This window comes from Nanorana parkeri, unplaced genomic scaffold (genome assembly GCF_000935625.1).
Source record: "Nanorana parkeri isolate BGI_ZX_2015 unplaced genomic scaffold, ASM93562v1 scaffold47, whole genome shotgun sequence".
Classification (NCBI taxonomy): Eukaryota; Metazoa; Chordata; class Amphibia; order Anura; family Dicroglossidae; genus Nanorana; species Nanorana parkeri.
The window spans coordinates 2,809,915-2,821,655 of NW_017306315.1; the positions used below are offsets into that span (position 1 = coordinate 2,809,915).

The 11,741-nt window shown below is 44.6% G+C and overlaps 1 protein-coding gene across 1 annotated transcript in view; it reads right to left on the reverse strand.

Moving 5' to 3' along the window:
- Window positions 1-11,741, reverse strand: part of DNAH9 (dynein axonemal heavy chain 9) — a 121,174-nt gene that overhangs the window by 65,272 nt on the left and 44,161 nt on the right. Inside the window, exons 22-26 of the mRNA XM_018573472.1 lie at window positions 11,396-11,557; window positions 8,463-8,659; window positions 4,857-5,019; window positions 1,418-1,541; window positions 758-900 (exon numbers count right to left, since the gene is read on the reverse strand). Of these exons, the coding sequence (XP_018428974.1) occupies window positions 758-900; window positions 1,418-1,541; window positions 4,857-5,019; window positions 8,463-8,659; window positions 11,396-11,557 (789 nt within the window). The remainder of the gene's footprint in view (window positions 1-757; window positions 901-1,417; window positions 1,542-4,856; window positions 5,020-8,462; window positions 8,660-11,395; window positions 11,558-11,741) is intronic.

The following is an 11,741-nucleotide window of genomic DNA, read 5'->3' on the forward strand; positions in this document are numbered from 1 at the left end:
CATTTCCTGTCTCCCCCTCCCCCAGTGATCAGTCTGCTGCAGGCACGAGGAAGCATTTCCTTAGTCTCCCCTCCCTATTGTATATCTGTAACATTGTAACTCACTCACGCTTTTTACAGCCTCTCAGGACCGGTGATCGATTACAGGTCTGTGAGAGATCACACACTTCGAACTCACAGAGGGGGGAAATCTTTTTTCAGTTTGTACTCTTGTATAAAAATACAAGTTTTACAAATTGTACATCTTAATCTTTAAGGCTAGGTTCACACCTAGGCCACACCTCACCGTGCGGCAATCGTGCACTATCGGCACCCCAGTCGCAGTGGGCGGATCGCGCGGTTTCCCGCTGTGCTTCAGAACACGAACGCGGCTAAAACAGCCGCATGTCGTGTATCACAAAAAGAAGGTACTTGTACCTTTTTTCTGTGATTGCCGCGCAGATGTCACCCTATTGAAATCAATGGGGCCACGCGCCAATCGCTGCCTGCATTGCGCAGGATCGCACGACACTCGGGACGCGCGTCCCAGGTGTCGCGCGGTGTAGTGCAGGTGTGAACCCAGCTTAAAGCTATCTGGATTCTGACTCACCTCGATGGCTATCCTCCATCACAGAATTAGGATCATCGATGAATTACTGGTGTTTTTTAAAGAAATATTATTTGTAACCTCAATGTTAATGAAGAGTATGATGAGGGGACTCTGGATTATGATGATGATGATGATGATAAGATACCATCAGAGGTATCAGAGACCTCACCTTGAGCTGTCGGCGGACTCTGTCGATGAAGAATTTCCAGCAGTTCTCTCTGGTGTCCATCATCCCTTGGCCCTTCACTTCATTCCTCACACTGCTGATAATGTTCTCCACCTCGTCATCGGGAAACAAGTCCGGGATTTCACCTGCACAACGTAGAGAGGTAAAAAAATCACAGAATTCACAGCAGCTAAAAATCATCAGGCATGTGCACTAAAGCCAAATGCGATAACCCATTGCCAGGAGAGTCCCAAAACTTTTTGCTGCCTGATTTGGGGGCTGGAGGTTTGGGGGGTTGGCAGTGCGTAATGTGCTAGGGGTGCATGGCAAAAAAGGGTCAGGGAGCAGTTTGGGCGGGGGGCGGTTCGGATCACGCTGAGCCACGCGGTCGCATTAACGGTCCCCATAGCGATGTATGAGTTTGTTCATGTCGGCTAATCCGCCGGCCGAACCGCCCCGGTGCGAACAGGGCCTTAATCTTCTCTTGGGTGAATTTCAAGATAATGAAAAATCTTAATTGCTCTTAGCAACCAGATCAGTGTGAAAATGGAACGTTTCATTGGCAGCAATGGACGACAAACACTTCGCCCCATTCTAGCTCATTGGGGCTGATTTAGGGTTGGAAGAAGGGAGGAGGATAGGAGGAGATGCTGAAGGGCTCACCTGAGGCCAGCAAATCATTGACCAGCACCAGGAACTTCTCATCCGCCACCTGAGCGTCTGTCAGGAGGAACACCGTGCCAATGTTCTTCACCCCAGCCTTGATGTACTGGTTTGCCAGATCGACCTGCAGAAAGGAAAAAAAAAAGGGGCATTGTGATAAGCCGAAGTAGAGGAGGAACGGACAGCAACTCATTGCCACCCATCAGGACCTCAATTCTGCTTCTTCCTCCTATTTCATACATTAAACATAAACACTAATTACTTGATATGACAATGTATTCCACTTCTCTTTGTCTCCATTTTTATGTCATTGTGTAGGAGGGATGGTGACACGGTTATGTCAGTGTGTCCGGTCGTTGACAAACTCCCAGGAAGAATCTTACAGCTGACATCTCCCATGAAAGGTCTGTGTGACAGTGGAGCAGTGCTGAGAAATCATCCCCTTAATTACTAGCATATCTAAGTTACACAGACGCCGAGGCTAATGTGACTCAGTCAGTCCCTTACCGGCATGTTGTAGAACTCAAGTCATTCAGAACTGCTTGGATTTAAATGGATACATTGGCTTCCCTGCAGGAAAGGTGGCCATTTTATGGTCATTCCATTCACAATGATCAGCAGTGGTCAGTCAATGCGAACAGTACACTATATGGCCAACATTTCATGGACATCTGACAATTACACTTGCTATACTGTATGTCTAAAGTACGTTAAGACCCCTCCAAATGAATGAGTTTAGGTGTTTCTGGTGAAAGGTTCTGCAGCAGACAATTGTCCACTTCCAACCTTGTGGAAGCCATTCAGTGAAGACCCTTTTCTGTGTACAAAGCCAGCTCCATGAAGACATGGTTTGACCAGCTTGGTGTGGAGGAACTTGAGTCACCTGGACACAGCCCTGACCTCAGCCCTTGCCGTTGGAATGAATTGGAATGCCGATTGGGAGAGCCAGGTCTTCTCATTAAACATAATCATGGCCATTGTTTTGAAATGTTTGGGATGATGACCAAGCTGCTCATCCAACATCAGTACCTGACTTCAGAAATGGGCACAAATTGCCACTGACACACTCCAAAATCTTGTGGAACGCCTTCCCAGAAGAGTGGAGGCTGACATAGCCACCAAAGTCAACTCCATATCAATGGCAAAGATTTAAGGGAGGAACGCCCAAGCTCATATAGGTGTGATGGTCAGGTGTCCAGAAACGTTAATAACGTATTGTATGGTCTAACATAAAGCCATTTTATAAGAAGGAATGATAGCACGCTCCGGTGCATGGTAGACATGTAACTGTGGAAAAATTTGGGTCAAATATTTCGGAATTTGGATGGGAAATTCAATTCGGTTCGGGTTTTGGATTGGTACAAAATCCGAATTTTTATTAGTTTCGGATGAGTTTACAAATATTCATTGCGAATACCACAGAAAACCATATTCCTGAATGTCATTCGGGTCTGGGAGCCACATACATATATTACTAAAGCTGAGGCTCGCAGACCCCAATGGCATTCGCGAGCTCCCCAATGCAATTTGGAAATTTGGATCCCGAATGCCATTTGGGTCTAGGAGCTTCAGCTTTAGTATTATATATACAAATGAAAACTGAATCGGACATTTGACTTTTCTGGCCTATCAGATGGTTTTTTTTTCGGTTTAATGCATCCGAATGGGTAACACAAATTTTCCTTACGGCAACATGGGAGCCCTAACGAAAATTTGTGTCACCTATTCGGATGCGAAAAACACATCTGATTGACCAGAAAAGTCGCATGTCCGAATCAGTTTAGTTTTTGAATGAAATGCGGACCGCATCCGAAATTCGGATGCATTGGGATTAGGAAATTCGGATGCATTGGGATTAGGAAATTCGGATGCATTGGGATTAGGAAATTCGGATGCATTGGGATTAGGAAAATTCGGATGCATTGGGATTAGGAAATTCGGATGTGTCCGAATTTTGATTCGGGACTAAACGAATCGCGCATGTCTAGTGCATGGCGGGTTTATGGTATCCCTGCAAAAGAGCATATTTCGTATGCAGAGCAGGACTATAGAATCCCCCACACAGCTATCAGCCATCCTAGTACAGATCACTGGCCCCCTTCCCACTCCAATCACGAGTCCTGGACATGCCGCCCAGTGAGGCTGAGTGGGGAGAGGAAGATGAGAATTGCACGGAGACGGACGTGTTTGAAGGTGGTGATAACCCCGTGCAGATGGGGCAGCCATGCAGAATTTTCTCTTCTATTCCAGGACTTGGCAGACTTTAATTATAGTGTTCAGAGAGGAGAGGATGAAGCAGCTCGTGTTATGGAATCAGTCATCAGATAGAGGAAAGGTTAAATGTGATGCTACAGAGGAAGATGTGAGTGATTATCTCCCCTCAGCCACGCACACAGTTTATTGTATTTGTTGTAGTGGAAGCAAATTCTGCTGCACTGCGCAAACACTGAACCAGAGACAACGGTCTCTGCACCAGAGGAGCTTACACTCTAATGTCCCCAGCACAGTCAGACACTAGTACCAATATTATACATTTATATAACTCTGACACCTGCTGAAGCACTTTATGAAGAACTAGGAACCCAATCCCTGCAAAGCACTCTCACCATTGTGGGAGGGGCAGAGACACAAACTACTTGGAGGAAATCTCACCATGGTGGGAGGGGCAGAGACACAAACTACTGGAGGGAAATCTCACCATTGTGGGAGGGGCAGAGACACAAAATACTGGAGAAAGGGTATCGCACCATTGTGGGAGGAGCAGAGATACAAACTACTGGGGGAAATCTCACCATTGAGGGAGGGGAAGAGACAAACTACTGGAGGAAATCTCCCTATTGTAGGAGGGGCAGAGACACAAACGACTGGGGGGAAATCTCACCATTGAGGGAGGGGAAGAGACAAACTACTGGAGGAAATCTCCCTATTGTAGGAGGGGCAGAGACACAAACTACTGGGGGGGGGGATCTCTCCATTGTGGTAGGTGCAGAGACATGAACGTCAGGGGGATTTCAAAAGTGAAATTTGCAAAGAGAATAAGGAAGCTTATTCAGCACAGAGAATTTCCTTTACTGAAATTTTAATTTGGCCAACCGATACAAATAAAGGCCAATTTAATTATTAGTTTTGATATTAGAAGGCTGATCCACTAGCTTCATAGTCAACCTCAAATACTATGTAACTATGAAGCTAGTGGATCAGCCTTCTAACATCAAAACTAATAATTAAATTGGCCTTTATTTGTATCAGTTGGCCTAATTAAAATTTCAGTAAAGGAAATTCTCTGTGCTGCACATAACAGCCAGTCAGAATCTAGTAATAGTTTTTCTAGCTGATGTAAGAAAATGAACATGTGATTGATTGCCATGAGATACAGCACCATTTTGACATTTTCCCCAGTTTTTGGCACTGGATGATGTGCGCTCCCTCACTTCCCTACCTTGAGATCCGGGATGCCGTAGCCCTTTCTCAGCGTGATCTGAAAGACTTCCAAGGAGCTAATGTACGCTGCCAGCCTCGTCAGACTCTGCTTGCCACTTCCGCCCACTCCGACCAGCAGCGCGTTCCCCCGGGGCGACTCCAAGATACGGTTGATTCGGCAGCTACATAGAAACAGAACAAAGATATTAATAAAACTCCTGGCTGAACACGAGGGAGGATGTTGTGCGGGGTCCCGAGCTGGCAGAGAGCACAAGGCATGTTTAACATGCAGACAGCGGAGTGACAGGCCACTGAAGCTTGCGCCTATTCGGGAAACCGACACTTGCCATCGCTGGCTAGCTCCCAAAGGCACTTCCCGTAAAACTCAAGAATGGCCAATACAAAGACTGCAGGTAGATTAAAGAACAAATTCCATTGATAATAATTTGCTACATTTGTAGAAGTGGAAATACAGGAGATTTAGTGCCAAGTAAGGAACAGAAATGATGGACTGCACCAACGGCGAAAAAATAATTACTAATAATCACAGCTATTAGCGGCTTCAGTGCTGTAAATCTGCTGACAGTTGATCTGCCAGGAAGTGCCGAGGATATTGGCATAGGACAGCTTTTCACACAGGTTATATAATGGTTGTTTCTTTAAAAAGGGTCAGTCCATCCAAGACTGCAATTTTAGCATTTGATGGAAAGTTAATGATCTCTCATTATCTATCAGGCTCCCAACATCCCTTCACTGAGTTCCCAGCTCTGCACACCTTCTGTGCCCATTATGAGGAGTTCCCACAATTCCTGCACACCTTCTGTGCCATTATGAGGGGTTCCCATCATCTTTGTGCTGAGTTCTGGAGTTCTGCACATCTGCTGTACCCATTATGAGGAGATCTCCGCATTCCTGCACTGGGTTCCGGGGTCTGCACATTTGCTGTGCCTATAATGAGGGGTTCCCATCATCCCTGGCTACGTTTCCACGTCTGTACACCTGCTGTGCTAATTATGAGGGGTTCCCACTATCCCTGCACTAAGTTCCCGGGTCTGTACATATGCTATGCCCATGGGGGGTTCCCATCATCCCTCCACTGAGTTCCGGGGTCTGCGCACCTGCTTCTGCTGTGCCCATTATGAGGGGTTCCCACCATCCTTGTGCTGAGTTCCCGGGTCTGTACACCTGCTGTGCCCATTATGAGGAGATCCCACCATTCCTGTGCCGGGTTTCTGGGTCTGCACACCTCATGTGCCCACTATGAGGGATTCCCACCATCCCTTCACAGAATTCCTGGGTCTGCACACCTGCTGTGGCCATTATGAGGGGTTCCCACCTGCTGGATTTTGGTATTTAATGCATGATTTCACTAGAAATGAGGAAAAGTGAGAGTTCCAGCAAAGTTTTGCCATTTTGGCAAAATGCATTCAAGTCTATGAGGAGGACAAAATTGTAAGGTGGTCCTTTGCGTGTTTTTAAGTATACCATGGGCTTTAAATTAGTTACTGAGGGTTAATGAAGTTAATTTCACCTATCCTAGACCTGTTCAAAAATTGCACACAGATAACAATCAAATTCACAAAAGCAAAAGACCACCAAACTATATAAACCAAACCACCCCAAATACCCTCTGAATTTGTCTGGATGTACAATTTAGGAAAGACATTTGAAAATGTTCTCAGTGCAATCAAGTTTGCCTCATTTCATCTTCAGAAAAGCATCTGCAGAAGCTCTGAGTGAAGGAACCGTTGCAGTTAAGTTCCCTTTTTAGACAAATGAGTTGGAGTTCCTCTAAGGCTGTTGTCCTTTCAGCTTGAGCTTCATCTTTTTCCGTGTAATGAGGCCATCTCTCTCCTCGTACTGCGCCAGGCACAGACCCTAACAACTTCTAGAATTGTCTCTATCAGGAGCGATGGCCAATTACACGAGGCCGGAGCCGCTGGAGACACATTTCGGTGTCTATGATCACAATAAGTGTTCCTCAGACTGTTCGGGCCTCCGCTGGGGAAATCAGGGGCCTTCAATTCACCGTCCAAATCTGATGACTCTGCGTCTTGTGATGTAGAGCAGATGACGCACAACTTATTGCTGCTCCCTTCCTCTCTATTAAACCGGCACTTCTGACAACAAAATGAGGTTATGTATGAAATAATAAGCTCTATAGAAGCAGAGCCTTGCAGAGTGCCAGACGCCAGGAGTTGTAGTTAAGGCAGAACTAAACTCTATAAAAAGAAATTGATAGGAGGTCAAACTTTTTTGGGCAAAAGAAACTGCGTGTGTAGCGTCACATTAATAGTGGTCACCCGATGGGGAAGGAGAGAAAATGTCGGACCGCTTTAAAATGTATCTAAAGCCAAAACCTTTTTCTTATTTTTTGATGGAGTGGTGAGGGTTTCCCCACTGGGAAGACTTGACCCTCTCTAACGGTTCAGGTGATCACAAGTTTTGAGTTGTCACCAGAACAGCGATAGAGGGGAAATCATCAAATGGAGACACTTGATTTGGTGACAGCTGTCTAAGGCCCCATGCATACGGACACCCAGGGATTGCGGCAGGAATCCCAGGTGAGTCCCTTAAAGTTAATGGCAGGGCGACACTGGACACATCTGTCTGTGGCTGTGCACATGTAACCATACATGGTATGGTTACCTGTAGATCTGGAAGAAAAAAATCTGTTTGCCTGAGGAAGGGGCCGCATGGTTCCGAAACGTTGCTAGAGGTGTTATCACTTGGGTCAATAAACTCATTGACTTGATCATTTGGAGTGCCGGTGACTTTGTTAATTTTTTTTGTACGTTTTGACGGAGGAATCCGTTGTTGCTGCTGCACCCGCCCTGATACATTGAGCATTCTCCGGTCAGGAGTGCGATGGGATATATGGACTTTTGTAGATCTGGAAGGGATGCTTGTCCAGGGACGCAATCCCCATAGAAATCCCCCAACATCTGTGTGCATAGGGCCCAACGCTCTTAAGCTTCAGAGCGTTTTGTGCACTTAAGAAATTCAATGTACCAGGTTGTAAAAGCTCAGTAATAAGCAGCAATGCAGCACAAGATGACATTTGGAACACAATAACCCTACATAGCCAATCACTGAAGCCAGAATAATGATAGATAAAAGATAAAAGGACAATTACATTTGCTCTTCACTCTTTGACAGCCAATGGTGTAGAAAGTATGTCAAAGATGTGCCCTCTCATGGGTAAACAGTAACATACCCATTATGTCATGGCTTTATCTTTTTGCCTGTTGTGCCTTGTGGGGGTTCTAATTTGCACCTGGGACCCCACCACCTTACTTTACTGCTGCTACATTCACGTGATTTCTAGATGTCACAAAAGTCCCTCCCCAACTGGAAAGGTACCTCACACAGGGTGGCAGCTTTGATCTTTCAGAGATTACAGTTGTTTAAAGCCTGACTAATCAAACAACTCCCTTCAGCTGATCTAAATTGTAGAAAGATCAGCAAACAATCAGAGATCAATCCAGCAGACAAGATAGCTTGAAGCAGGTGGCCACCAGAGGTCAAAGACCCAAAGCATTTACAGGTCAGATTTGGGGCGGCAGTCAGAAGGCTGCAATACGGGGCACAGATCTTTACTGCATTATTAGTGTTTTATACTCACATGTGACACATGGCATCCTCAAACAGAACCAAGCTCATCGCAGCGTTGACCTCATTGTGATTGTCCAGGGTGTGTACCAAGATCTTGTTTAATGACTGCCATGACTCGACCGGCATATATTTTGGCTCACCGACTCCATTTGCAAAATGGCAGAACATGTTCAGCGTTCTTGCTTGTTCCAGTGTTTCATCTATGTCCTGACAACATATAACAAGGAAAGAGTTAGCCAGGCCAAGACTCTACACGTCAAAGTTAAACACAAACACTGAACTCACAGATGAAGACAGAGGAGCAAACCGCACCTCTCCTGTCCGACCCACCACCATGGCCAGACCGGTAATTCAATGCCAACTGGAAAACCAGCCAGGTATTGTGCAAAGAGTCAGATTGGCCATCGTATAAAAGTACCAACTCCATATTTGTAATAACAAAGTGTTCTGAGAAAAAGTGTAGAAGTGGCAGCCATGGTGGGGGAAGCAGCTTGTATTCTCCAAGAAGATAGTCTTGTGACTACACAGCACCAACTTCTCCATTGTCACTATTGCATGTTTTTGGGTCCAGCATTGTAACCTTCTCTACATTGCTATCCTTTAAATTCTTCCATCTAAATATATTTAAGACAACACAGACTATGAAACAGAAGTGACACATCAGTCACACACAGGGGGTGCTGTGCTCAGCAGTGTCTGAGTTTCGGTGAAAGGGTCACAGTAGCAGCTCTCACGACTCCTGAACGTCTTCTGTAAATTGCCATGTCGGGACTCCAGTGACTCTCCCATGTCTGATGTTTATTGGTCTCCAGTGCAGCATCTCGTTGGCCTGACTACTGAATGGTGCTGTGAACCCCCCTCCGTTCCACTGCTCTTCCAGGAAACACGCATCGTCCAATGTCCCCAACTCAGCGTACCGTTATGTACAGAGAGAGACTATGACAAATGGATGTCTCTATACTGCCTGCACCGACGATGGAGCATCCATTGGGACTGAGAATGCTGACATTCAACTCTAACCCTCCAAATCCCACGGCTGTGTTATATTTAAAGACCAGAGCAACTTCTTTGCTATATGAAATGTGGCCGTGTAAATATAAAATATCTGTCTTTTCCATTTCATATATATCAATAGAACAGGTGACCCCATATTTTAAAAACTCGTTAACAATCTTGAGACTTTCAACCGGGTGTCACGAGAGGTTAATGTTTCTCAAGCATACATTTCTACCACAAAGGAGTACTCAAGCTGTTTTAGCCTATGCTGTAAAGAGCTGTGACCTCTCAAATACCACTCTAGTGTACAATGGATGCATTTGAATGTCTTTTTCTGCTTACACAGTGAAGGGTCGTGTCTTTTCAGATTCTTTTCAGTATAGATTTGCTGCATTTGATTGAATGCAATCCTTTCGAAAATAAAGGGCTATAAATATTGCTTTTATTGTGCTGATTTGTGGTCTGTGATCATATTCTACTTGAATGATTCTCTGAGAGGGTTTGTTCTCCAGCGTATACTGGGACACAGTATACGTTAAAGCTACCATCAGGAGGACAATTCTTCAATACTGCTAAGGTACCTTTAAAGGATTATAACCATTTACTTTTCATATTGTACCTTATTGATTTTATGCACAGCGGTGTGATCGCATGTGCATTACATCCACATTGAACACTTGTGTTTCTCAGCTGTCATTACAACCTTTAATAAGAGCCATATGCATTCTTTATAATCACCTTATGAGGCATTCGTGAATATAAAAGGCTCTAGTGTGAGAGATTATTGAAGATACTGTATACAAGGGACACCCTTTGTTCATTGATCGATATTAATGCAAGGACTTTTGTTGAGCAGAGGGCTGCCGACGGGGCCGCATGCTGCTCGAATTCAAGCAGTGTATGGCCAGTTCTCTGATGTAATTCACAACCTGGAATATTGTCCTTTGAGACATATAGCAGGAAGTCTTGAGAACGATTTTCAGAAGTATCTTGCTGTTCAAGACACAAAGCATTTATTTTGATGCATTTTCTTCATTTATAGACTTCTTCTTATGAGGGGGGTCTTCAGGAAAGCATGGCTGTATGGTATTAAATGTTTTTAATTCATGGTTGTCTTCTGGCTACAAAAATAATATTTTGGTAACAAGAAATAACGATTTGTTATATTTTCTAATTTTTCATTATTTTTCTTTTGAGGTACCCCAAGCCAGTGGCGTAACAATAGCCATAGCGGCCCATGGGGTCTGGGGGTGGAAGGGGGCCCCAATAAGGATTGCAGACGTTGCAGCTGATACTGACATTATCATTTAAGAGCTGACATCAGATGTAAAGGCAGGGACTATGCAGGCAGCTACCTGACTTTAATATCATTGACATACAGGTGAAACTCGAATAATTAGAATATTGTGCAAAGTTCATTTATTTCATTAATGCAACTTAAAAGGTGAAACTAATATATGAGAGAGACTCATTACATGCAAAGCAAGATAATTCAAGCTGTGATTTGTCATAATTGTGATGATTATGGCTTACAGCTCATGAAAACCCCAAGAACCCCAAATCCACAACCTCAAAAAAGTAGATGATTACATGCAATCAATAAAACAAGGATTGTACATAGAACAATATCGGACCTCTGAAAAGTACAAGCAATCATATATACTCAGTACTTGGTTTGGGCCCCTTTTGCAGCACTTACTGCCATTACTTTTGCACGATATTCTAATTATTCGAGTTTCACCTGTATGTCCTCCCGTGACCCTAAGAACTATGGGGAAAAGCACTTATCCCATAGTTCTCCTTTAAAGCACGTGCTGGAGAATCTGATGAAATCCTCGTATTGCTGTCACTATAGTGATACATAAGTGTCAGGTCCCCAAGTGACCTTGAAGCATTCTGTGAACAAGAACCTCATCCCATATGTAGAGATGGGAGCACGAAACTTACATCATAAAACTTCTTCACCATGTCCACCTGGATCTTATCAAATATCTCAAAGTCCTTCTCTTCCACCATCTTGTCCCGGTAGACGCGGTTAGATTCGTGGAGGTAGAGCTTCACCAAGTCTTGTGGAGTTTTCAAGCAGTCCGGCGTAGAGAAGAGGATGCCCTGAATTCGGAATAATAATAGTCACGGTTGAAACAAGAACACAATTCACAGCTGTTGCCTTGCAGGAAGACAGTCAAGCAGAAGGAACGGATTCTGGGTAACGACTTGATTGCGTTCAGACAAAACATGACATTTTAGCTTTGTGTGTTTTATTTCTGCACTCGCCCTCACCCCCCCCCCCCCC